General features: G+C 44.7%; 1 protein-coding gene across 4 annotated transcripts in view; it reads right to left on the bottom strand.

Moving 5' to 3' along the window:
- tle5 (TLE family member 5, transcriptional modulator) overlaps nucleotides 1-25,492 on the bottom strand; it is a 34,104-nt gene extending 8,612 nt beyond the window's left edge. For all 4 annotated transcript variants that reach the window (XM_079267308.1, XM_079267309.1, XM_079267310.1 and 1 more), the window contains exons 1-4: nucleotides 24,696-25,492; nucleotides 10,073-10,161; nucleotides 5,509-5,572; nucleotides 1,631-1,675 (exon numbers count right to left, since the gene is read on the bottom strand). In XM_079267308.1, coding sequence (XP_079123434.1) covers nucleotides 1,631-1,675; nucleotides 5,509-5,572; nucleotides 10,073-10,161; nucleotides 24,696-24,722 — 225 coding nt within the window. In that variant the 5' untranslated portion in view covers nucleotides 24,723-25,492. The remainder of the gene's footprint in view (nucleotides 1-1,630; nucleotides 1,676-5,508; nucleotides 5,573-10,072; nucleotides 10,162-24,695) is intronic.
- Nucleotides 25,493-25,634: the final 142 nt, after the last annotated feature.

The raw sequence follows: 25,634 nt of genomic DNA, 5'->3' as shown, positions 1-25,634 counted from the left end.
ACTGCGCACACATAGAAATAGAAGGGGATGCATGCACACAATTTTTTTTTGTAAATTGCACACAGCCATAAGGACAATGCATGAGCAAATGTACAAAATCACACAAAGACTTCTGGACACACGCACACACACACATATTTGAAACAACAACAAATCACACACACGCAACCACACTTGTGACTGTGAATTTCATTCCTGTGAGATAAAGGAATAGGGTGGGATGAAGTGCACAATAAGGCTCAGTGTGTGTGTGTGTGTGTGTGTGTGTGTGTGTGTGTTTCCCGCATGCATCACAGCAGTCTTCCTGCCTCAGAGTTTGTGTGGGTGCATATATTTGAAGGTCTTTAAATCATGGAAGCTGCTACTTCTGTGTGTGCGTGTGTGTCCATTTGTCAAAGCATGTTCGATTCTCCCAATATGGCTGTCAGTGTGCGCCATCAATCATAAGACAGTGTGTGTGCGTTAGTGTGTGTGTGTGTGGAGGGGCAGCTCCAGACGAGGTCACCGATAAGGCCCTTTGGAGGCCCATCGCTCTCGCCCTCCTACAGGCTGAGCATAAATTACTCCCCCCAGCTTCAGCCACACAAACTGTATGATATCGGCTCTTTACACCCCTCCCCTGCCTTTTCTTTTCTTTATCAAAATGGCCAACTGAATCTAGCTGGACTTCTCTGAATTTGAAGATTTTGGGGAGGGGGCTGCGCCTATGATTTTGGATTTGTTGCCACATCAATATGCACAGACTAAAATAAACTTCCCAATGATAAAATGCACTTCCTCATACACATTTCCCTGCTCGCCATCACTGTGGATACAGTGAACTCAAATTGCTTTGGCAACAGCAGAAAAGCTAACCCCCTCCTCCCCATGGCACCTGCATTTCCACACACAGCCTCAGGTGACATCGTTCAAATGTCCCTGAACACTTCCAAAGTGAAGGGAGATTATCTCTGTAATTCACACCTGCCAATCAGCGAGCTGCAGGTGCACAGTGGGGGGGAATGGCTTTGGGAACGCACAGCTGTGTCTACGTCAACAGAATAACAACGTGGAGGCGAGTTATTTTGGATGTTCAAGGTTCTGAAAGTAAAAAGTTTGGGTTTGTGGCGACGTGAACACACTGGAAGCTGGAGCACCTCCAAGGTTCTGGTGGCCATGAAAGCCCCGTCATCAACATGAGAAACTGAAATGAACGGACTGATAGTCCTCGACACTTTGTCAAATCACAGAGTTTAAAAAGGATGCTGTGTGAACCAGTAATGGCGGGCAGAAAAAATCCAAAAAAAAACTTGGCGTGGTGCTGTGCTCCTAATTCCGACAACTAATTGTTCTGAGATTGCAACGGCTCTAATTTGTGGCTCTTGCTGGTTTCTCCACAGCACTTCAAAGGGAATACCGCCTACATGGTGCATAGGAGAGAAGTTATGCTCCAGAAAGAAGGGATCTCCTGCTTCCTGTCAGCACCAAGTTTAGTGAAAAAGCTGAACTCATGTTTCGCTCATAGACTTCTTTGGATTCTCCCTGGCGACATGGACACTGTAGCGTTTGCAGCTACTTGCCAAAGCAAACCGATAACAGGTTTATATTTTATGTGATTGGGACTTGTGAGCGTTTTTAAACATAGACTCACCTGTTTGTGCATCTCAATATTGAGCCCGTAGGACATCTCATAGTACTGGAAAAGAGCAGAGAGTAAGACAAAAAGGAAAATGTTAGAACAACACAAGCATCAAAAACCTTTTCTCAGACAATCCTTGTGCACAGGATGCTAACACTTTATTATGGAGCTCTTACTGAGAGTGACAATTCAGTCGGATAACACTACAATTCGACAAACTGTCTTTTTCAGCTGGTGTTCTCAAAATGAATGTATGATTTAGTAACTGCTGTGCGCCGTTAATGAAGAAAACTAAATGCATCATTATTTTACTTAACATATACACGCACACGTATGTAAACATGTATACATAGAGAGTGGAGAAGAGAAGGTGGACTATTGCATGAAATGTTTCTCTAAGTTATTAATAATAATAATTCAAAAGTGAACGTCTACGTGTCAAACTATTCGGTACAGCCCTAGTTATGGCTGTGATTTGGATTGTGATATTAAAGATAAGATAATAGTCTATTGTTAGCTGGACAATCCTGTGATATTGTCGAGTATTGAAGCACAGACACACATGTATACATGACACAGACTTGTAAAAGGGAGCTGCTGTTTGATTAGAGACGTTGCTATTAAATAGATGTCTCTCTTAAAAATGTTTATTCACTTAACTTTAACTGCATTGCTTGCAAAAAGCTTCACGGTTCCGTTATTCCAAATATGTCAGATGTTGAGCCATGGCGATCGAAACGATCGTCCTACGACACATCTTAATAACTCTAAAACGTATTCTCACTCACAAACACACCTGCACACACACACACACACACACACACACACACACACACACACACACACACACACACACACAAAAGGAGAAGAGAAGACACACGGCTCCAAATAGGAAAAGGAACGGAGAGAAAAGACGAGAGTAGAGAAAGAGCCCGAGAGAGTGTTTGTGCGAGTGTGTGTGTGAGTTCAGTGTTAATGAGAGGGCCACCCTCTAGGCGTCAACCCTGTTAATCACCCACTCTGTCTGCAGGGGGGACTGGCTCTGTCACTGGAAAACAAACAACACACAGATCTCTCACACATAAACGTGGACACACACACACACACACACACACACACACACACACACACACACACGCGCGCACGCACGGCTTACTCACGCGCACACTCAATTATTGTTTTTTCTGTTCGATCTCACACTATCTCGTACGTGAATGCGTGTGCACACACATGCACAGACACACTAAACACACAAACACACACACTCTTTCTCTGTAGCTGCTCGCGCCCACATGGAAGCTCCCTAAAGTAATTACAGCGCTTGGGAAATGGAGGTGCTGCCGCTGGCCGGGGGAGTGGGGCAACCTGATACGCTATTAGAGAAGGAGTGGGGGGGGGGGGGGGGGGGGGGGTTGGTTGTTGTTGAGATACAAGGCCGGGCCTGCCCCTGATGGAGTGGAAGTGCGATTGAAAGTGTGTGTGTGTGTGTGTGTCTTTGTTTGTGTAAGTGTGTGCATTAGGAGCGTGTGAGGGAGGGAGCGAGGAGGGAAAAAGCTATATTGCATTCATAGTTCAATTTTATGGCAACATTTTGAGCTGAATCTGAAGACGGTTCGGACTGGAGGAAGAGCCCTTTGTGTTTCAGAGGAGGATATTTCATGCATGAAAAAACAAGGCGCATACGGCCCGATGGTAAAATACATTGCAGGATTGTTTGTTCGTGTTGCCTCCGCTGTCTCACTGAGTGACAACTCCACAGGTGACTTCAGATTTTTTGTCGTGTTAACCAGCAGGCAGCAAACAGTAGGGCTGTACCGAATGTCTGTTTTTACCCTCAAGCTTCTATTGAGGTTTTCTGATGAAGCTTCAAATGTCTGTTGTCATATTTTATGACATTATCACCCTAAAAAAAAAGGGGAAAATTGATTTTTTTTTTTAAACGTATGTAAATGTAACTTGTGAGATTGCTGCTCGACCGCCCGTTCATTTTTGACATCTGTGGTTTTAAATCCACACAATAGTTCTCCGATGGTTTGGTTCCATGATTATTTGTTGATTACTTGTTTCCTCCACTTACAAGTTAATGAAGAGGATAACTGGCATGTTTACCGATAAGGCCATAAGCCAGACAGTGAGGTTTTCAGACCGCAATAGATTATGAATACTGGATTTTGCTGAATTTGAGGAGCTAAACAGTACATAGGACAGGAACGAACATCAACCCTTTAGTTACTCTTTGCATGTATAGGACTTTGTCTGGATTTAGCACATGCATCCGTTAGGTCTCAGAGTGAACTGGAAGCAAAGCACTGTTCTTGAAAACAGACAAAAAAATATACATACAGTACACTGTGGACAGGACTCATAGAAAATACTGCTTTTTTGGGGCAAAAAAACAAGACAGCTGCAAGCAGCATTGCAGTTCAAACCATGATGACCTTCATTTTTCTTTCCTGACTGATAAAGCCAGCCTTTAGGCGAGCACACATCCTGCCGGACATTTACCAGATCATCCAATGAAATCATGTACAATTTTGGGGGAAATGTGTTTCTGCATACCTCATGAATCTAAATTGAACTTTCACGTTAATCTGGATCAGTAATTAAACATACCAAAATAACATACGTTCAGTTGTGAATGTCAGTTTAAATACAGAAACGGAACATTTTGTGTCATCAGATCTTTTTGCATGATTGTGCTTTCCTGTCCAAATGTGGATATTTATCTGTGTGTGAGGATGCTATCAGTCCGACAATGACTGTGGTTGTGTGTGTGAGATCGTATGCACTCGCACCTGCGCGAAACACACAGAGAGGAAGTGTGTGTGTGTGCCTGCTGGCTGGCTGATGGTGGAGCGAGCAGTGCGGCGGCACAGATTAGATGAGATTAAAGCCAGTCAGAGGATCAATTAGAGGCAAAACATCAGACGGCAACACAGCCACGGCCAGCAACAATGAGATTAGCCCTGAGGTGGAGCAGAGAGCAGGCGAGCACATGTGTGTGTGTATGTGCGCACATTTGTGTGTGATGGTGTGTTGTGTGGCGAGAAAGGGGAAATGGAGGGGGTTGGGTCGAGATATTGCACACATACATCCCTCCAGAAACACAAAGGGAGAGAATAAACAAGGACGATTGCAATTTATTGCAACTATGGCCGTATCTTTGTAGTTTTGGCGTTGGTTACGTTATCATTGTCACAATCAGTTTTATTGTCAAGTAGGTTTCTACATGCAAGGGATCTTCTCTGGTGTATAACATTAACAGAGTAGAATTTCAGTTCATTAAAAATAAAAGCAAGTATTGACAAATGAAGGAACAAATTGTCCGAGCAGAGTTAACTGTTGAGACCAACTTCACTGGACTAAATGAGGCAACACAAGATTCACATCTGAATCTATTCACGTTATTATAAACGATTTTATAGTTTCTCCTTGCTATGTTGATGGCACAGAAAAAGGTTGAACCAACAAGCCTCAATCTAATGACAAAATACATCACTATTCAGTTTTATGAGACAACACCATAGTTAAGGGTTAGCGTGAAGCAGAAAAACAGCTGCCATTACTTTAAACACATCTGATTGTCGCGTTTCCTGTGTTTAGCAGCGTCTTCGCATTCCAAGATCTAAGCAATTTTCTTTGTGTACGCAATTTTAGTGAGCACTGTACAAAGAACAGATGGCCAAAGCTATAAAAATGAGCAGCAAGAAAAGAGACATAAGAGAACAATTTCACTTGAAAGAGTATTAATTAACAGAGTGAGAACACAAGAACAGTAAATCATTTCTTTGCATGTAAACATCAACATCTTTATGTCAGAATCAAATATGACAAACCATCACCTCTGGTGCTAAACACACACACACACACACACACACAGCTTCACTCACCATGATATAATGGCGCTGCATCTCTGACTTCTCACTGGCCAACTTGTCACACTCGAGCTTCAAACTGGGGAGACGGAGAGAAGAGTCAGCCTGTGTTCGTGAGCTCGACAGTGTTCTCTCTAAAGTGCTGACACCAGGTGACTTCCACCCCCTTCATCTTCCTCACCACCAACGGCCCTGTCATCACTTTCATCATCACTGCCTCCCACCTTCATCATCAGCACCACCTCCATTGTCATCCTCTCGGCTACCATTATTGTCTTTATCGCCATCACCGCCCCCACCATCATTAGCGGCGTCATCATGCGGACCTTTATAGTCAGAGTGGCAGCGGTTCCACAGAGCTCGACAAGGTGTCACGTGACAGGAGGAGGTCAAACCGAGCTCGAGCCAAAATGTCTGCTTTCTAAATCGGAGGAGAGGCAGTGAAGTAAAAAAAAAACAAATTCTAAATATAGCGTTGGGAGCGCTTCCTTGCGACCCGGTCCCTGTGACAGCCATTAGCTGTAATCATGTCAGCGCTGATGTCACGCGAGGCGACAGGACAAAGGAGGACGCGTCAACAAGTCACCCAGATCGTCAAATGGAAAAGACAGAGGCGGGGAAGAAGAAGAAAAAAAATCCCCCCTCGATGCCTTTTGACTGAAGCAGCCAGTTACGACGTGCCAGTCTCAGAAGGCATCATCCGATGCGAGGACAGGATAAGACTCAGATCAAATAAAGATATGCGCAGGCACACGGTGGATAGTTTCAGATTTGGGGATAAGGCTGAAACCTGTTTGATTGTGTGTGTATATTTATGGCGGGATGTTCTTCTCAGCTGTCTGCGGGAATGACAGCTCGATTACAGCGAGCGCCGCCTGAGTCTTCGTCGCTGTTAGTCTTAACTGGCAGACTGAACACGGTGTTACACGGGGCCAATAATGTGAGCTCACGCATACACACAGTATTGTGCTTCTCCTATAATTATCGCAGCAGCTGCAGTGTTGGCTGTGGTTAACTTCAGTTTTTGGTTGAGCGTTCATCCTTGTTTATTGGACATGACGACAATTAAGTATCTTATTTGAGATTTAAAAGACCAAGAATAAATCTGAATAACTCCATTAAAGACTACAAACTGGATAGCTGAACATATAAGTCAATGTAATAACACCTGAATAACTAAATCTGGATCACTAAAGATTAAATTCAAGCTCATAATCTAGGCGTACCGAAATAAATAGCCGATATGAATCTCAAACTGAACCTGAAGCTCAAAGTAATGAACAAATAAATCTGGAACTGAACATTAAACTAACCATGAAAGATCCAGACGAGACTATTTCTTCTTTTTTAAAGAGAGAAATGAAAGTGAAGGAGTTTTTATGATGTGCTTTACTTACGTCGGCTACTTTTGCATACGCCGTTTTTAGTCAAGTTTTTTGTCCCTCAGAATGTAATCATCGGAAACTATGTACTACATAGTACTTAGTTGGAATATTTCTTATTTATTTACAATTGCCGATGCGCTGTTCTGTGGCTTACGACATAATGGGGCAGCCGTGGCTCACTGGGTAGAGAGAGTCGTTCGATACTTGGTTGCTACGTGTCCTATGCCGAAGCGTCCCTGAGCAAGACACTGAACCCCTAACTGCTCCCCGGGCGCTTCGCAGCTGCCCACTGCTCCCAATAAGCTACGGATGGGTTAAATGCAGAGAACAAATTTCGTATATGTGTAAATGCATGAGACAATAAACTTAAAACTTAAATTATAAGTGGTCATCAGTTTCGCCAGCTTTTTCTAACCCGAGCGCCAGAAAGCAAAATGCGTGGAAGGTTTTTGGAGTTTTTAAATGGAGTGGAGAACTGCTTTCTGGAAAAATATCTCTGCTGTAGTCTACAATGAAAGACGTATATTCACAGTATGTCACACATTTACGGCTTAAGCACACCGAGTGCCAAACCTCTTACAATGGTCAACCTCTATCCGCTCGTATTTATTTCGTCTAATTTGCTCTTCAGAGCACACTGAACTGATGAATCCATCTATGTTCTGTCCCCACAGGGGGACTAGAGCTGATTCAGCATGTATAGGAGACACGCTGTGGGCCAACGCAACACGTTCACGGGACAATCCATCCAAACTGCATTGAGAAGAGGCGAGGCTGTCGGGCTTGACACGCCGACTGCGACACCCAGTTTAGAAACTTTTGCTTGAAATGTTTATTCGGAAAAAGAGCACACAGAAATCCTGTAATGACCCAGAATGTGACTGAGTTCTCGTGGTGCTCCCAAAAACACTCACTCGATACACAGAACCTGTTTTATGTCAAAGTTAAAATCAGCATCCTGATGTGTTCTGTGATCGACCACCTTCACTAAAGTCTCAGAGGTTGTTTTTATTCATTCTAAAAACTGAATGAGGTCAAGCTATGAATATATGCGGTCATCCTGATTTAAAACTATCTTTAAATGCAGAACATAAAAAAAAGAAGTTTTGGACAATCTCAAATCATACTACACCAGATGCTTCTTTTTTTTCTACCTTGGGGCGATCAAAATGTTTTGGCCTCACTTTTGGGGAGCGGTCATGCTGTCCATCTTATACAGTCTGTGATGGGAACACATTCAGTCCACTTTACGAGATGATCATGTTTACGTCTGCCAAGGCAGCTAACCGACACCGAACTCGATCACTGGGGTCGATCTCCTGCCACCTATTCTTGTGCGGTGGATAAGCAGCCTCCACTTATCCCAAAAACGCTACCCTTCCCTCCTACATGAAACCCTGCCTGCTATCCCCGCGTAGGCTGGTTTGGTGGGTTGTCATGACGACAGGCCTACCTGGGATTGGCTTTGTGCCGCCTCTGATTGGTGCTCAGCCCCCGCCCCCCCCCCCCCCACGGGCCTGCACCGCCGCTCTCAAACGACACTTTGATGGAGTTTTATTGCCGATTCTTCCGTCACTAAATCGCTCCTGCTGTCATCTTTATTTTGATTCATGTATTCCCTGATCTATTTATGCATGTGAACGAGGGGAGGGGAGGGGGGCGGGGAAGAGGAGGTGGGTGGGGGGTGAGGAGAGGAAGACAGCGACAGCTACAATACTCGCTACTATACCCGGGGGATCGCCTGCAGTACATTTGCCTTTTAAAGGCTTCAGCAACAGACAAGCACGGCACAGCAGCAAAGTGCTACAAAGCCTCGTCTGTGTATCCCAAGCCCCCCCCCACCCACCACAGCCCCCCTCCTGAGTCAATAGGCACTGTATGCATGTTCTGTACGCTCAGACAAAAAAGGTATTCTTTCAACTGCGCCCTGGCTCTCTGAAGAGGGTTAAACGGTGCTGCTCATCGTTGTGGGAATTACAAAAAACCAAAAGGCGAACGGAATAAAGAAGACGCGCCGCGGTGTTATTGCCGCTTCTGAATCCTCCGCAAACAAGAGCGATCAGACCAGAGCAGGAATTTTGCGCTCACACAATTTGTCAGGCTTTCATCTGCCTTCGCCCGTCTCTGTAACCGGCAGAGGCTCTGGAAGGTTCTGGGTACAGAGGAACAAAACAACCTCCTCAGGAAGGAAGGCGGGCTTCAAAGACTCCCCTCTCACAAAGAGAGGATCTCTCACACAGATGCAGACCCCGTGGCGCCCCCCCCCTCCCCTTCTTTAAAACCGCTATCAAACAGATCAGTTGAGGTCGAACCAGGCACTTTGGAAGCACCTCAGACTGCTGGCACTGTAGCGGTATTTAAGCGGTAAAGCAAGATCAATGGGCGAGGGTAAACGAGATTGATTTAGGTAGGAGTCAATAAAAGGATCTTGCCTCGGTGGTGGAGTTGAGGAATAGTGGAACAATGGCAGACCTCTTCATTTCATCACAGTTCACTGTCGTGTCTCTCAATCTTCAGCAGAGTTTTATCATTCCAAAAGAACTTCTTTTAAGTTTTTTGGGAAGAAATAGAGGAAATAGAGACTTCGAGAAAGAGAGACTGTTATTTTAGTTTTTTTAGTCGTGTGGAGTTAAAAAGCAACTATTGAAACACCTGCTAGATTTAAACCAAAGTAAATATCTATTCACTCCTAATACATGTGGAGTGTTGGGCTTGCCTGTAGACAAATGCACCGTTTTTGCATGTTAATCTGAGCTGCTGCGCACTGACCAAAAGTAACAGTGGCTTAGCATCTAATAGGAATGTATTAATTGGTACGAACTGAACACTGGGTCTATTTTACCGATTGTTTGGGTCAAATTCTATATTTATTTCCAAGGAACTGATTAGGAAAGATTTGTTATATAAAACGCGAGATAGTTTCCAAGTGTATGTGACAACATTATGTGAAATTAAGTGTTGAACAAGGCCATACATTCACATTAGGACCTATTTGTGGCCAAGATATGGCAGCAATACTGCAGCTCAAATCTGCAGTTTAGCATCGTGGCAACCGTTACAACAATGTGTGCAATAAAGGAAACCCCTAAGTGATACGTGTATAACTGAGAGATATGCTACGTATTTCAAAGAACTGCTTCTCCTTTGTGTGTGTGTGTGTGTGTGTGTGTGTGCGCATGCGTTTCTGTGTGCACCTGTGGTATTGTGCTTGGAGGAACTGGAACTCATCCTTGATCCTGTCACAGGAGTCGGAGGTTGTGAATTTCAGCTGCTGCGATGAAGCCTAAGAGAAAGAAAAACACACGAGACAAAAATAAAGTCAAAATCCAGTGAAAAGACAAAAGATGAGAAAGAGAGCAGAGGGAGAGAAATGATGAAAAACATGAACATGAAATCAAGCAGTTGTGCGACATTACTAGGAAACCGGTTGCAGAGTACGCTTCCACACACGAGGGGCCAAATGTTGATTCAAGACTAAAACTGTGCAGGCACCAAAGCAGAAGCATGCATACCCATTGTTTCAGCCCTGATTTTGAAACCTCTGCGTTTGCTCTATTCTGTTATAGATCTCAATCACACAAGCCTAACCCACACGCAGACACAATTAGCCATGAATGGATGTCGACACACCCCCTATTTAACATTCTGTAGACGTAACCCCGACTCTTTCTGTCCTTGGTCTGGCGCCGGCAGAGTCTTCAACAGTGCAGAAGAAGCAACCACAGAGAGATATTACCACACGGCCATTACGAACTAATATGTGTTGCGAACATTAACGGCCGACTGAAGTTGTAATCCAATGTGTGTCAATATACCGACATTCCTTAATGTTATTCCAACGCTCAATTAGGGTTAAGTAACCCTACGTGCTGGAGTACATCTTGCTGGTAAAAATAATGACGGTAACACACATTTGGAAGTTTTATTGTCGGGAACTTGGTTGAGACCGCATTGAGTCTTTTGAGGTGTTGAAAAGATTTAGCTCCAAATAAAAAGTCTCTTAAATTCCTATATGGTGCCGTCACTCAGCTGTTCACTCAGAGATGTGCTTGTTGTGAAGCATAAGTGGAGTCAGGGAAGGTCATGTGGTTCAAATCTTCTATCACTATACATATAAACTTAAATTGTGGTGGTGATCTAAAGTATATTAGCTAGAAAGTCAATGAAAACATTTTACCGTTAAAAAAAAGGTACCTTTCCACATTAAACAAAATAAACATCAAAACAAACAATGCACCCAAAGACTAGTTTTCAACGGCTGCCACTTTCATCTTTTCTGTATTTTGTGCCTCGTCGTCTACACTCTCCCCCTGCCTGTGACCTGCAACTCTACTTAAGAGTCTCATGTCCCACAATGCATTTTGAGGAGAGAGGAGTCTTGCCAGAGGAGCTCTGAGCGGAGCACAGGTGTGTCCTTTGCAGAGGACTTTATCGGCACCCATGACGTTTGAAAGAGGCGTGACACACAGCCGGAATATACACATACACAATTGTGAATGGAATTAAAATGAAATATTTAAGTTGTCATGAACACTGTTATGCTCATCCGACAGGTCATAAAATACAACAAAACAACAGACAGGTGCAGCTGTGCCACACGTCAGATTTAATTGACGTCACATCCGAAGCAGGGATGTCTCGTTTTGTTACACGCCTGCTGCCTCGACTCCTCTCTCCTCGTCTCTCTCCTTTGCCTTCTGCGCTCGTATCTCAGGTGAGAGGAGGCGAGGAGAGGAATCAAAGATGTACAAACTGAGAAATGGGGCTACAACAGCAAAGCCAAGGCAAACAGGGCACGGAAACGTTTTAAAGTTGGAACAAGATTACAGAAAAATAAATGACACGACTTCAATAGAGCAAACTGAAAAAAATATATAGACTGGGTTGATATAGAGATTAAATAATTAGTCAATTAATTCATGTATTGTTTTTCAAGCCTCTCCAAAGTACAGATTTGCTGCTTTTCTAAGTTTTATATTGTAGTAAACTGACTATTTTGGGGTTTTGGTCTGTTGGGTAGAAAAACACCACATCTGTAGACCAGTTCTCTGGGAAGTTATGCTTAGCACTTATTTTGGTGGTGATACCATGGTGTCCAATGTGGTCCTGTGTAACGCAGCACTAGCCTAGTGAGGGTCAGGACTTCACTTCATAATTAAGCCAAACTTTGTTCCCTGAAACACTCATGTCAAAGAGAGACTTGTTCTGGGCGTCACACAGCGAGCTACACCGTCGCTCTGTCACCTAGCCTGGATGCTGCTATTAGCCCTTATTGTAATTCTGTCCACACTACATTCCCCAGGCAGCCGCGGATGGCCTGGTTGTGTGTTAGAGCACAGCAAGCATCAAACCCAAATCGGGACAAAATCTCATTATTTCCCAGCAAGCTGCATAATGGGTCAGGTGGGGGAAGAAAAAAAAAAAATCGACATTTTCCCACTACGATCAAGCAGGCATACAACACCATCAGAAATCTGATTGCTGCACTTACGGGAAGCTAGCCTGCCGCTGTTAGGTATGACCCGTCGCTTTGTACCCTGCTCCCCATCGCATGTCGCTCAGCTTCATTTTTAACTACAAATAGGCGGCTTCGCATTCACAGAACCATGGCCAGAGAATATGCTAAGCAACAGGATTGCTTCAGGTTGCAGGAATGAACCTGCGCACTTCAAAAGGCTGAATTCATTTTTTTGCTGTCTGGCTCAGTAGGCGGTGCTTTGGCTCAAACATGGTTTTAGGGTTGGGGGTGAATTCCTTGAGAAGACTTCTATATATACACTCTTGGAATTATATTGGTTTGGACATCAAAGTAAGTAGTTTAGATTATGTTACAAGAAGCATTAGGGTTGGAAGAGAAAGACAGACAGGAGGGCATTCAAAAAAACAAAAAAACACACATTCATTCCCGCTAAACAGTGACAAGCCCAGTGGCCTCGGCTGTTACACTTCCAAATGTCATGAGAAGCGCTGACATTACCGACACACAGAAGCCCCAATCAGCTACTCGGAGACAGCGGCTCCGCCTGTAAAGCAGAATAACCTTTTTCCATTATCACTCCGGCCGGTGTGGCGCGGACCAAACTCGGCAAACAACAGGTCGGATCTACGGGTCTGTGCCACACACAGCCTGTGTCAACACAAGGCACTTAGCTCCAGGCAGCCGTGTAACTCGCACTGCAGTAACTGTTCCCTGTGCTCGTACGGTTTTCTCAACACCGAGTTTTCCTCGTGTGTTCCTGTGTGTCTTCCTACAGGTTACCCCCCCCCCCCCCCAATCCTTGTGCCTGGGGGGTGAAGTTGTTGCCCTAGATCCGATTTCCTTCCTGTGTAGCGCAGTATGCAAACGTTTAAAATACCAAAGTCTCTCTCTCTCGGTCAACAGCCCCGGGGTTTGGCAACCTGTTCCGCTGGGAATACAGAAGAGACTGAGGAAAGAGACAGAAGAAGAAGACAAGGGAAAGGATGGAAAGAAAAGGAAGAACTTTCAATTTTAAATGAACGAACCACCTTGTACCTCGTACAGCGGAGAGCAAAGCGTTTTTGACAGTTTTTGAATTATGGATAAAAAGCTGAATATTTCGTAAGATTAAAAACATGTTGGGAATTGTTCAATACATTTTGAAGGACAGGCCTGTTGCTCGGAGGTTTGCACACAATGTTTCTCGAAGTTATTTACAATAACAATAATAATCATAATTTGAAAGTAAATGTTATGAATGAAGCTTGAAACTATTTGGAACAGACCTGTATGTAACCGTCACTCGTCATATATATAATAATAATTATCTATAATAATTTGATGCAAGTACTCAAATCGTGAAAGGACTATAAATTCTCTTTACAGGATCATTGCATGTGGTAACCGGCCTTTATATTGCACAAGGTGACAGAATGGTTACTTCATTTTTAATCTGGTTTTTATATTGTTTTGATTGATGGCTTTATTCTTGTGTCGTGCACATAACGTGCCCGACCCTCATGGCTTTATAACACACCCAAAACACAGTGGACACACGTTGCATTCAATTACAAAATGACACGTTACTTCTCCGCCCGATCTTAAACTAAATATTCGGCCTTCTCTCCCAGGCCTGGAAAATAAAATCTAAGACAACTTTTCTGAAACACAACTCTAGTTTTTCATCATCATCCAGCCAAAATAAATCAACACAACGTTCCTGTAACTGTGCACATAGTACTAACGCACGGCATGTACAAGTGGAGTGACGTAAACGCGTGTATATAGTCAAAAATATGTTCATGAAATGGTTTTAGGGCTTTTATTTTTTATTTTTTAATGGTTGCAGCCAGACTACAGAAAGTAGTTTACAGTAGTCGGCATCTGATTGCTTGGGGCAACAAGATAACTGTCACACTTCACCTTCTACTTGAAAAACTTCAAAGATTAATAACATAGATCAGAACGGGATGTATTTTCTGACCCCAGATCAAATGGGACCATAATTCGCAGATCAGAATTTGAAAGCATAGCTGGAGGTGATGTTAATGTACACGCTAGCTTAGTTTACAACCCTGCTGACAGGACAGGAAGGGAGCCACGACGATTGAAGACATAGTTTTGTTCATAAAAAGTATTGGAACAGTCATATGAGATAGTATTGTTTTGCTTATGATGTGAACTGTGTTACCAAGTACAGTTTACTATTCATCAAGGTCATCACAGAGCTGCCTAAATCCTGGATAAAACGCTCGGCAAAGAGCAGGAGTCTGAAGGACGGTTCTCACAGAGCCGCCCTGATACTTCTGCCACTACACAACCAGACCATGCAGGCCTCTCCTGGCTCCACAATATACACAATATACACCGCTAACAATGTGTATTATCACTCTCTCTCTGTCAGGGACCAAAACAAGGTGCTCTGTGGGGGCCTGAGAGCGCACAACAGATGGATGCCCATAATGTTAATGAAATACTGCTGTAATATTGTGACACGTGCCATCTGCTCAGACAGAAAAAAAGGTGCCTACACGCTGTGTACGTGGAAATGTGTTACTGCAAGTGAGAGGCTATCGTGTGCGTTTGTGCGCCGTCTTTTGTTTGCGTTACAGAGGAATAGCCTAGACAGTGTGAATGTGACAGAGAAAGATGTGTGTTAGAGCAAAACAGAGAGCCTTAACATTGAATAGGTGTGTGTGTGTGTGTGTGTGTGTGAGAGAGAGAGAGTGTGTGGGGGGGGGGGGTGTGATAAGCCTCTATGTATGATTCTTGGCTGCCAGAGGAACAAATATTCACTGGCATGAATCATACACAAGGATACAACAGCCCACACACACACACATTCTCCCTCAAATGCAAAATTTGCATAGTGCACACACACACACACACACACACACACACACACACACACACACACACAGCACCTAAATGTAGGACAATCTCTAATTTGATTCTGCCCTGCTCCTTTGAGACGTAATTAAAGCATTAAAAAGCTTTGTGCGCTGGTGAGGCAATTGAGACAGTCTTCAGCGAATAAATGGGATTCATCGTTTCAGGAAATTGCTGCCCCCCCACCAACCCAAAGCCCACTCATCATCCCCCCCCCCCCCCCCCCCCACCCACACCCTTCCTGGCCTCATCATCTGGCCAGTAGATGTGAAATCTACTGTGAAACATAATGTCTATTTTAAATAAGAATCAGGCTAAGGCTGTTTCTGCTCCATGGATCAGTCGACAAAGAAGATGGGGAGGGATGGAGATTATAGGGGGGGGGGGGGGGGCTTCACACACACACACAAACAGACCACACTGCACTGATTAGACACACCAACAATACATGAATACAGTACATACATCCAGGCAAAGCACACACACAATTACAATACACACAGACAATAGCAGCAGGATACATTGGAAAACATCCTCCTCAGTATAAATCCTGCCTGAGGGCAGCAGCAGCGTGGAGATTGTATTTCCTGGAGCACTGCCTGGCTGTTTACATCTCAGTTGGAGAGTGTGTGTGTGTGTGTGTGTGTTGGGGGCATGGATAGGGCCTCGGCATTGTAATCACTCACTAATGACTGGATGTTATCTCTCTCTCCCACTTTTAAATGAATGCCGGAGATCTACACAGACGAGCAGTTGGCCTATTTCTCAACGCCAGGCTGTCGGTTTGTGCCACAGCAACAGTCCCATGGAGGCCATTTGAGCCGTCCACCTCCTCCGTCCATCTCAGACCCAGACACATTGTTATTCAAAGATAACGCAATGACTGAGAACAAGGGAAAGGGTTTCTATGTTGAAAACAAAATAACCATTAGCCTCCTTGAGTTTGGTGGCGAGGGTTAGAAATGACAGGGGGTAAATTCAAGCCTAGATGGGAGTTGTTTAGAAAAATGCTTTTGTGAAAAAGGGCTGAGAGCACATACTGAAAGTGGTGTTTAGATGGTATGAAGTATTGCAATACACCCGGAGTAATTCAACACAACTCTGCAAACCATATCAAACCATTCCCATAAATTCTGGGCTCATTTCCTCTAAAATGAGAGTCTACATGTAGCAGTCACCCTACTGAAGGGGATAATTACGCCTGGCTCTGTATATTGGTGAATACAACATGTGGGGTATGTGTTTAACATGTGGGCAAACCTCTCAGCAAAAAATCCATCATGACATGACTTACCGAGCCAGACGTTGAGGGCTTAAAGCCTTTTGCTAATACACCAGCACCAAACAAGATCACATCCTCCGTCTAAGAATAGCTGCAACCAAACAATTCCATCTAAATATCCCAGATTAGTGTTTGGACTAAAGCGTATGTGCCCAGTGATCTGAGAGAGGGACAGGGCTAACTGGCCCGCGTCCAAACTTCGTCTGGGCCAAGTGCGCCTTGCTATGTTAGCTGCTCAGAGTGTGTGTGTGTGTGTGTGTGTATCAGAGGAGGCTGAGGAATAGGATTGTGTCTTCAGCCGCTCTGGACAGGGGCTTTAGAGCGCAGGGAGAGCCTAATCCTGTTTGGGCCAGGAATTTGATTTTGATTATTATCTCTCACGAATCAAGCCAAGGCGTACCCCCATTTCTGCAGCGTTATCCCAACAACACACACACACCTCACCCTTTCAGCCGAACAGATTTGACCTCGTTAAGACGCTTTAAAGGGGATTATTCTACTTTTATCACTTCGAGTGAAGTGCCCTTGCAAACATAGGCTTGGCATGGCTTGGCCTCCCCCCCTCCCCCTCCACTCCGCAGAACTGTCTTCTTTACCCCCCTGTGCAAGGCCAGCCAAGTGTGCAGTACACACACACACGCACGCACGCACACTGCCCTGCAAACACAGATGCAAGAAAATGTAGTAAACTTTACCCACAAACACACAGGTATGTACACAAACACAGCAGAGACAAGGTGGGGGCGCTCATACTGTTAAACACACACACACGAAAAATAGTGCAGAGATTGCAAAGCCAAGGGAAATGGGCAATTTGTCAAGAGTGGGGAAAGTGGTGAGGCCGACAGGGCTGTGGGTTTGGAGACCATGGCTGAGATTAAAGCCAGCCTCGCAGAAGGGGGGCTTTAAGATTACACCCAGTACGCTTGTGCAGATGATTGATGCCTGCTTGTAAAAACCAAGGTTATTACTTACAACAGCCGGGAAGGAGGGAAGACATGGACGAAGGAAAGGAAGATTAGTCCCAAAGTTTGCAACAAATAAGTGGACAATGAAAGCAGAAGGGTGGAGTGGCGGCATGTGGCCAACACCAGGGAACTTGTGTTTCACTAAAGTTCCAGTTTAAATTGAAGTAGTTATAGTGTGCTCACTGGACAGCGCCTTTACCTCCAGACCTTTCCTACATTGGAAGGTGGACGAGTGGGCCGACACTTTGTTGTAACTTTCCGAAACTGACAAGCCCGCTTCATGCAGTTTCCCAGGAGTGCAGAAAGTAAAGATGTTAACTTCTCGCTCGTACTTTTTATTTAAATTTTGGTCACTTTTAATAATGCACAAATGGATGCAACACTATGAATTCCTACACGAACCGAAAGCCCCAAAGTGTGTGCAGTTATCCCCATATTTGAATGATTATCGCGTCTCTCTCTCTATGACAGCAGGCTTTTTTTCAGTGTGGCTGTTTGAAAGTATATAGATATGAAGACTAAACTTTTGCAACAACATAATGGCATTTTATGCAGCAAGCCACTGCATTGGCCAAATATATGTATTCTGGTAGAATCATTTTTTTAAACGGCGTAATTTGACCATTTCTCTCTCAAACGCTCTTTACAAAAGGATTAATGGCGACTTTCCAGCTGTAAAATGTATTGTAGTATCGTTTACCGCTGTGCGGTGTTCGATAATTCTTCCAACTAATCAGTCTATTGCTACATCTGGACTTCCTGGACACGTTTTGTGTTCTTACTGCTACCTGTGGCAACACGGCCAATCCAATGCGCCCCTCGTGTTTTCTTTTTTTAATCTTCTTCTATCGGCAGTGTGAATTCCCCCATTAGACTAAGAAAACGTCATTAGCCTGAGTGGACCAGTTAACAGGGTGTCCCGTTGCAAATATCAAGCGTGTCTAATAAGGACGGGACGGCCTGCACTCAGGACTAGCAGGACACCGACCACACAGCACGGCGGTGACAACACCTGCCAACGTGTACCCTGAATACAACACCATAGAAACCAGTGCTGTCCCATAGTGGACGTCTGTCCTCACCGCCCCCTCCTGAACGAGGGACGTTTTCTTTGCCTTGCTGTGAATCCTCCCGGTGTCTGAGACCTCGGTGGAGCTGAGGCGGCATGTTGTTTCAGTCGGGGCCGTACTGCTCTTAGGCACACAAACAGAGCAGCTAATTCTCTTGTCGTAACTGGTGCAGTGCCTCACGTTTTTTGGCAGGTCTAGGGGGGCCCCTGGCCGAGGAGGGCCACGGCACCCCCCGCCGTGCCGCTTTGTTCCAGCCCATCGCACCGTTCTGCTCTGAGGAAGGGCTGCTGCCCCACCCACCACCACCTCCCTCCCACACACTCCTCATAGGGAGCCCTTGCTGAATACTGATGCAGCCGCTTCACGCCACACACCCCCATCTTCACTCCCACACACGATGAGCTCTTGACTGCGCGTGTGCACGTAGACACACAAACTCATTACCATTCTACTTTTTTCTCTTCACGCACAACATCCTTCAGTGACACACACACACGCATGCACACGCACGTCCATAAATGCCACAGAAACAAACATTTACATCAATAGCTCCTACGGACTTGAGCTAAACCAAAAACATGGTTCAACTCAGTTCTGTTGACATCCGACTGCATTTATATTTCCCGTTCTTTCGGTTTGCTGCGGTACTTTGTGTAAGGCAAAGCGGCCCAGGCAGACAAAGAGGTAGAGCTATAACTTTCAAATCTTATTTTGATCAATGGTAAAGGGGAAGTCGTGGGTTCTCATTACATGGCATCATTCATTTTGACAAAGTTCTTGGTTATTTCACATAGTATGTTTTGTCTCATGATGGCAATAAACCACACACTAAGCGGTCTTGTATTCCCATGGCCTTGTCTGCGCCTTATGAATATGCCACAGCTGGTTTATGTGGTCTTTTAGTCTGTAGATGAAATTTACTTCCAGTCCGTATACACTATTTTTCAGCTATTTCTGTCCAACACAACAAATAACCTCGAGGTGAAAGTTGTGTAACTGATTGGCCCAGCAGGGAGTGAATCCTTCATAGAGCGGTGACATGTTTTCATGATTCAGTATTTCCTCAAAGACGCAGCTCTGGTGAACTCCAAGGGGATGGTGCAAAAAGTGAACGCGCGTTTTTTGTTTTGCTTTAGCCATATTCACACTAATGTGAACACACCTAAAGCTGTGTATTATACAATATCTACATCCAAATGAATACGTTTACGGTTTTAAAACGAAAGTGTGTGTGAATGTGTATTCAAATGTAACTTCTCTGCTTACTTGAGTCCAAGTCAGTATGTGTGTGTGTTCCAGAAGAGGAGGGCTGCACCGGTCTACACCCCTCTCTTTCAACCAACCCCAAAGCATTTTGACAATCATCCACTGTGGCCCTTCACAAAAATCAACATCACCTGTGACCCATGGCCTCGACTGGACCACTCAACAGCAGGGCCTCCTGCAGGGGGGGTTTGGGGGGGGCTCCGTTTGTCATGCTAATCAGCTGGCCTAACCTCAACGACCCAGACATCTGCTGGCCTGCGTGTGTCAAGCCCCACATTCAATTTGTTCCTCGATACAAAAAGCAGATAAGACCCTTGAGGGCTGGGAAGAATGTCCGTGTGTGTGCGCGTGTGTCCGTCCTTGCTGTTGAGTGAAAAGGGAAAAATCCTTTTATTTCTATGCATGTACAAGAGCGATAATTACCAGCAGAGAAGGGAGCTAAAGTGTATGTTCGTGTGTTCGATGCTGTGCTCGTGCTTTCTTCTGTGTGTGTGTGTGTGCGCTTCAATGTCTAATACCCCCCACTGACAAACACACAGACAGCCAGGCTTGTTGCTCACACACACACACACACACACACACGCTTGTGAGTGTGTGTGTGCAGCGGGGCGACAGAGAAGGGGTGGGGGGGAGTTTGTTTAATGGGCGAGACAGGGGACCATGGGGATTAAGCTGCCCCCAGCTGGAGGCTTTAGAGGAAAGGCTGGGGGCTGTCCTGTTAATTCAAGTGGGCTTAATAATGCCTGTGCACCCTCTGCCCCTGACCCTCCCACCACTACATCAGATCTGGGAGGAAACGCATGATAAAGGGAGACAAGCAGGAGGAGGAGGGAGTGCGTCTGTGTGTCTGTGTGTACAACCTGTGGCCATCTCTACAGTGGAGCAACGGGCTCCGGGGACTCCAGAGATTTCTGCCTCCATATTACTCGCTCTACTCTCCGGCTTTTGGCACCGGAGTCTTTCTGTTGCTCCACTTTCACGCCACAGCTAGCTTTGTTGGAGCTGCATTAGGATTAATCAACACCCAAACAATATGGCAAATGCTATCAACTGGGTCAGGCACTGTGCCGCTATCAAATGAGGCTTTTTCCTATTAAACCAATGAACTGTGCCCGTAACCGGCGACAGTGGATTAAAATGTACCCATTGACTTAAAAGGCACACGAATCCTTCTTAAAAACACGGCCTTCTTTGTGTCTAACTGGGACGAATATCGGAAATAAACGTAAAACTGAAATTCATCGCTTATCGTTTTTTGCTTTCCGACATTAAAAAATAAATCCTGGCAAACCTATAAAATAAGTGAGCACTTCCACGAGGCTGGAGCACACAATATGTACCCAATACAACAAACAAAATGTCAGCCCGAGGAAGATGGCGGTGAACCCGAAATCTCTGGAAAGAAAGCCGCTACAATGCAAATGGAGAAAAATGACGTGACCCGGTGTTTAGACAGAAACATCTTCCTCTTATTCCACATGAATCAGATAAAAGCCTTAAGGCATTTCACATAGTTTATAGAAACTAAATACGGTAAATTGCCTTAAGTGGCCAGGGAAAGGAAACATCTTCACACAGGAAACGTAACATTATTTTAGTGCAACATGACCACATCACCACTTCTCTGCTGCTTCAAATTAGATGCATCACACATGAGCAGATCCTTGATTGTGCACATCATTCATTCATTCATATATATATATATATATATATGGAACTTTTACACTAATGTTACTACAGAGAGAACAAAGGAAAATAGAGGCAGATTCTGTGCTGACTGAGTCCACTTGAGAGATCCATCATCTGTTATGAGGCAGTGCCGTTATTCTCTCATCCTCCAGCTCCTTATCTGTGACACTCATATCTATACGAGTGTCACACATTCTCCCCATCCTCGGCCCCCTGTGACAGCAGCAGCAGCAGCTGAGAAGGAAGAGGAATTGAAGGGGGAAGACGGGTGTGTGTGTGTGTGTGTGTGTGTGTGGGGTGGTTTAGTACACAGGTGTATTTGTGGAGGGTTGGAAATGGCTTGTTGTAGCAGGTTGAGACTAAAGCAGCTGCAGAATGAGTGAGCAGACATCCTAAATTCCCCAACCCCGTTTTTAATCCTGTGTGTTGGGTCTTAATATTCCAATCAAGCAGCATAAGGGCACTCAATTGGATTAGAAAAATAACCTCCGATCAGACAGGCAGGCAGGAGTGGCCCAGCTTTTCTCACCTCGGACTCAGTTCTCACCCCATCAGGAGGTGACTGCTCCCAGAGGAAGGAGGTGAAACATGGGCTCTAAAGTGGAATCTCACCCCGGTAATTCCCTGAAATTAAGTATGCGGCTTCATCTCCGCCACTTATTGCTCATTTACTTAGGCGTGTCAACTAGCCAGCTTTCTTGTGAGAAAGCATTGTATGAATAATAAATAACATTTACCCACAGCTGGTTAAGACTAAACTTCCCTTTTCACCACCAAAAATAATTTCTTCTTCTGCAAAGCATTACCAAACCTTCCAATTGAATTTCGCCCCATTTTCCGCCTGCTTTCCCACAATACTTTGAACTTTGCTTCACACCGCAGCCAGTGTGTAGAATACATTTCAAATATTGTGACATGGACTAAGACACAACCAACAAAAAAAATCTATTCTTACTCTTCAAAGTACGTAACCGGCTGCTAACAAGAAATGGTCACTGTGGTGAGCCGTGGTAAGATTAAATATAATATAGTGACAGATATTTTTGTTGAGAACACAGCCTAAACTGTAGTTTTTTTTAGATCATCAGTTTCAGAAGCCTTATGCTGCGTTCACACCAAATGAGTCGCGAATTATGCGCATGAGTAGATTACATATAATGTCTATGCACACGCGATAGACTGCCGCGGCGCGAATTTGCCGATTGACACGATTCCGCGTCAAATGCCAAATCGCCCCAAATGCACGAATTGAAATTTTTCAACTTCTGCGAAATATTCACATTACGCCCAGGCGTGATAGCCTATCAGCGTTGAGTTACTCCCCCTGTCATCAGTGACATCCTGCCATTGTTGAATCAGGAAATAAATACTGTAGCCGTCTGTGTTCACCCAGAGCTCTACGATCCAAATCGGCATCATTACGTCGTTATTTCGGAGTCCCTTTTTACCGGAGAAGACAAGTACAAATCGGCATCATTAGGGAGTTATTTCAGAGTCCATTTTTGTCGGTTTATTGCCGTTAAATCACAGCCAAATCAGCTTATTTTGTGTTTATACAGCTGTAGTAAACAGCGACGTGTGGCTTGCTAGACACAGTGAATACAGCTCGATAAAATCCACGGAGCTCCTCTGAACAATATTATGAACCAGACATGACGGCGTTTAGTTTCCCGGGATATCTGTGACTTCCACAACACATACTAAGCATAAATAGGTTATTTTTTCCATGGTTAATGGCGGACAGTTGAACGGCTTTTCAGGGTGATAAGCCTCTCCGGCACATCCAGCGCGAATGAACGCGAATATGCGGCAAATTCGCGGCAAATTCGCGATGCGTTTGGTGTGAACGCAGCATAAGGTTGAGCTCGGTAGGACGTAGAGCGTATACAGGATTTCACTCGTCTGACAAGCCAGGCCAGAGGTTTCCCAAATCCTCACATTCTGCGCCCGAGTCTGGGAACACACATCCTGGATGGCATCAGAGGCAGTGGCACAATCGGGCTGACACACACACACACACACACACACACACACACACACACACACACACACACACACACACACACACACACACACACACACACACACACACACACACACACACACACACACACACACACACACACACACACACACACACACACACACACACACACACACACACACACACACACACCGCGAAAGGGCAAAGCCATTCAAGTCACAAAAGACATTCAGGTTCTAGCTTCGGCAAACAACTCTTCCGCTTCGAGCAGTAAAAAGTACCAGTGGCAGTGACAAGACGTTGCCTGGGAGAAGCAGAGGGCACAGTCTTCTTCTCGCTGTTGTGTTAACCTGAGCCGGGCCGACACAAATACCTTTTTGTTCGGATTTTGTCCTTGCGAGGAAGGGAAAAGGCAGCCAAGACCAGGAGGTGTAAATACAGGTTATGTCATCATATTTCTGTTTCAGAGAAGTTTCTTGTTGCACCAAAAAAAGCCAATTGAGTTTGACCAGAAAACATCATTACTAACAGTGACACCAGTGTGCCGGTCACTTAACATAAATGTTTGACCAATGGGCTGAGAGGGCTCATCACTGATACATATACATGCCCTGGACTTAGTTTCTGTTACCATGGAAACTTGAGATTTAGGGGAATTGAGATGTCATAGAAACACCCACCTGCACATAATAGTGTACAGTGTTTTTTTTTTTGAGTGGTTCAGTAACCACACGATGACAGTGACAACATAATTTATATATCTTTGTTATAAAATATATATCTGGCATATTTTAGAGACTGCAGCCCATTGAAAATGCACTGACACGAGGGTGTGAAAATCACACATAGCTGTGAAATATGACAGCTTCATTAGAGCTGTTTGATTTTGGAGGACATACCATCATCTGGAGAAAAAAAAAGTTTAACAGTTTAAACCCTAAATACTAAAAAAAGGGGGGGGGGGTTCTCCCATCGTGTGTCTGTAATCCCACAACCACACATCTTCTGCAGAACTTACCAGAACTTAACACTGCAGTTATAAAATAACAGTTTCTTCTAAAACCTCTAATTAAATTACGACATGCTCCTAAACAAACAAGCATGCATAATTCCCCTACCTAGCTAACCTGCCTTTAAATCAGTTGGTGGCTTACCTAACGTTAAATTCTGGAAGAAAAATTAAATAAAATGTCAAAATAAAAACCACTTACTGAGTGTCTTGATTGTGGAAACATCATGTCAATTCCTTGTTTGTTGCTTTCCTTCCTTAACACGATCAACTGAGTGCCCCGTGTTTATATGTTTCCTTTGTCCAAAGCTAGCCCAGCCGTGCACAGTCCAGGGTTAGCAGGACGACAAGCTAACGGTAGCTAGCGACCGAATATAAGTGATGCACTTTGAGGTAAAGGAGTCGGTGTGTTGTCTGGGTGATGGTAGACCTCGTACCTGTGTCCAGACCCCCGTATTTACTGCGTCGGTTAAACAGGAAACCACCACAACCAGTGCTGGTTCCTCGCTTGGCTAAAGCTAATGGCTAATTCTTCCAAAGCTGTCAGTCAAAATGATCCATCGCAGTTGCAAGAAGCCTTTCCGCCTCAACGCACGAGCGGCGGCAGCGATGCGCGAGCTCAACGCATGTAAATTAAAAAAAAAAAAAAAACGTTACGCACACACGGTGGTGTTTGGATTTAGCGGAGGGGGGGGGGGGGTAGTAATGGTTTCCTCCGTCGCTTTATGGTGGTGGTGCTCCTTAATAAAAGCTTTCAGGTCGCTTGCTTCACACTGCCGCGATTACGCGGATGAAAAAAAAGTAGGTGGAAAAAAAAAACGGTCTAATTCTCAGAAATAACAAAATGTCTGCGGGTTCGTTGTAAGTTGAAAGCGTCCAACACATAAGTCGCACGCGAGTGAAAAAGAAAGACGCTCAGACGGTTAAATCAACTTCAAATAGAAGCTGTTCGGGCTTCAGTTTAAACTCTGAACGTTTATCGGAGGGAGTCGCGGAAGAAACAGCGGGTTTGTCAGCGGCGGTGAAGCTAGAAAGTCAGTCCGTTCTCCCGGAGCTTGGAGGCGTAGACGCTGAACGCCCCACACAGAAACACAGCGGATAGATCAGCGGTGACGCAAAGATCTACACGCCACAGATCTAA

Source organism: Melanostigma gelatinosum, assembly GCF_949748355.1.
Source record: "Melanostigma gelatinosum genome assembly, chromosome: 4".
Lineage (NCBI taxonomy): Eukaryota > Metazoa > Chordata > Actinopteri > Perciformes > Zoarcidae > Melanostigma > Melanostigma gelatinosum.
This window is presented reverse-complemented; position numbering and strand designations above follow the sequence as displayed.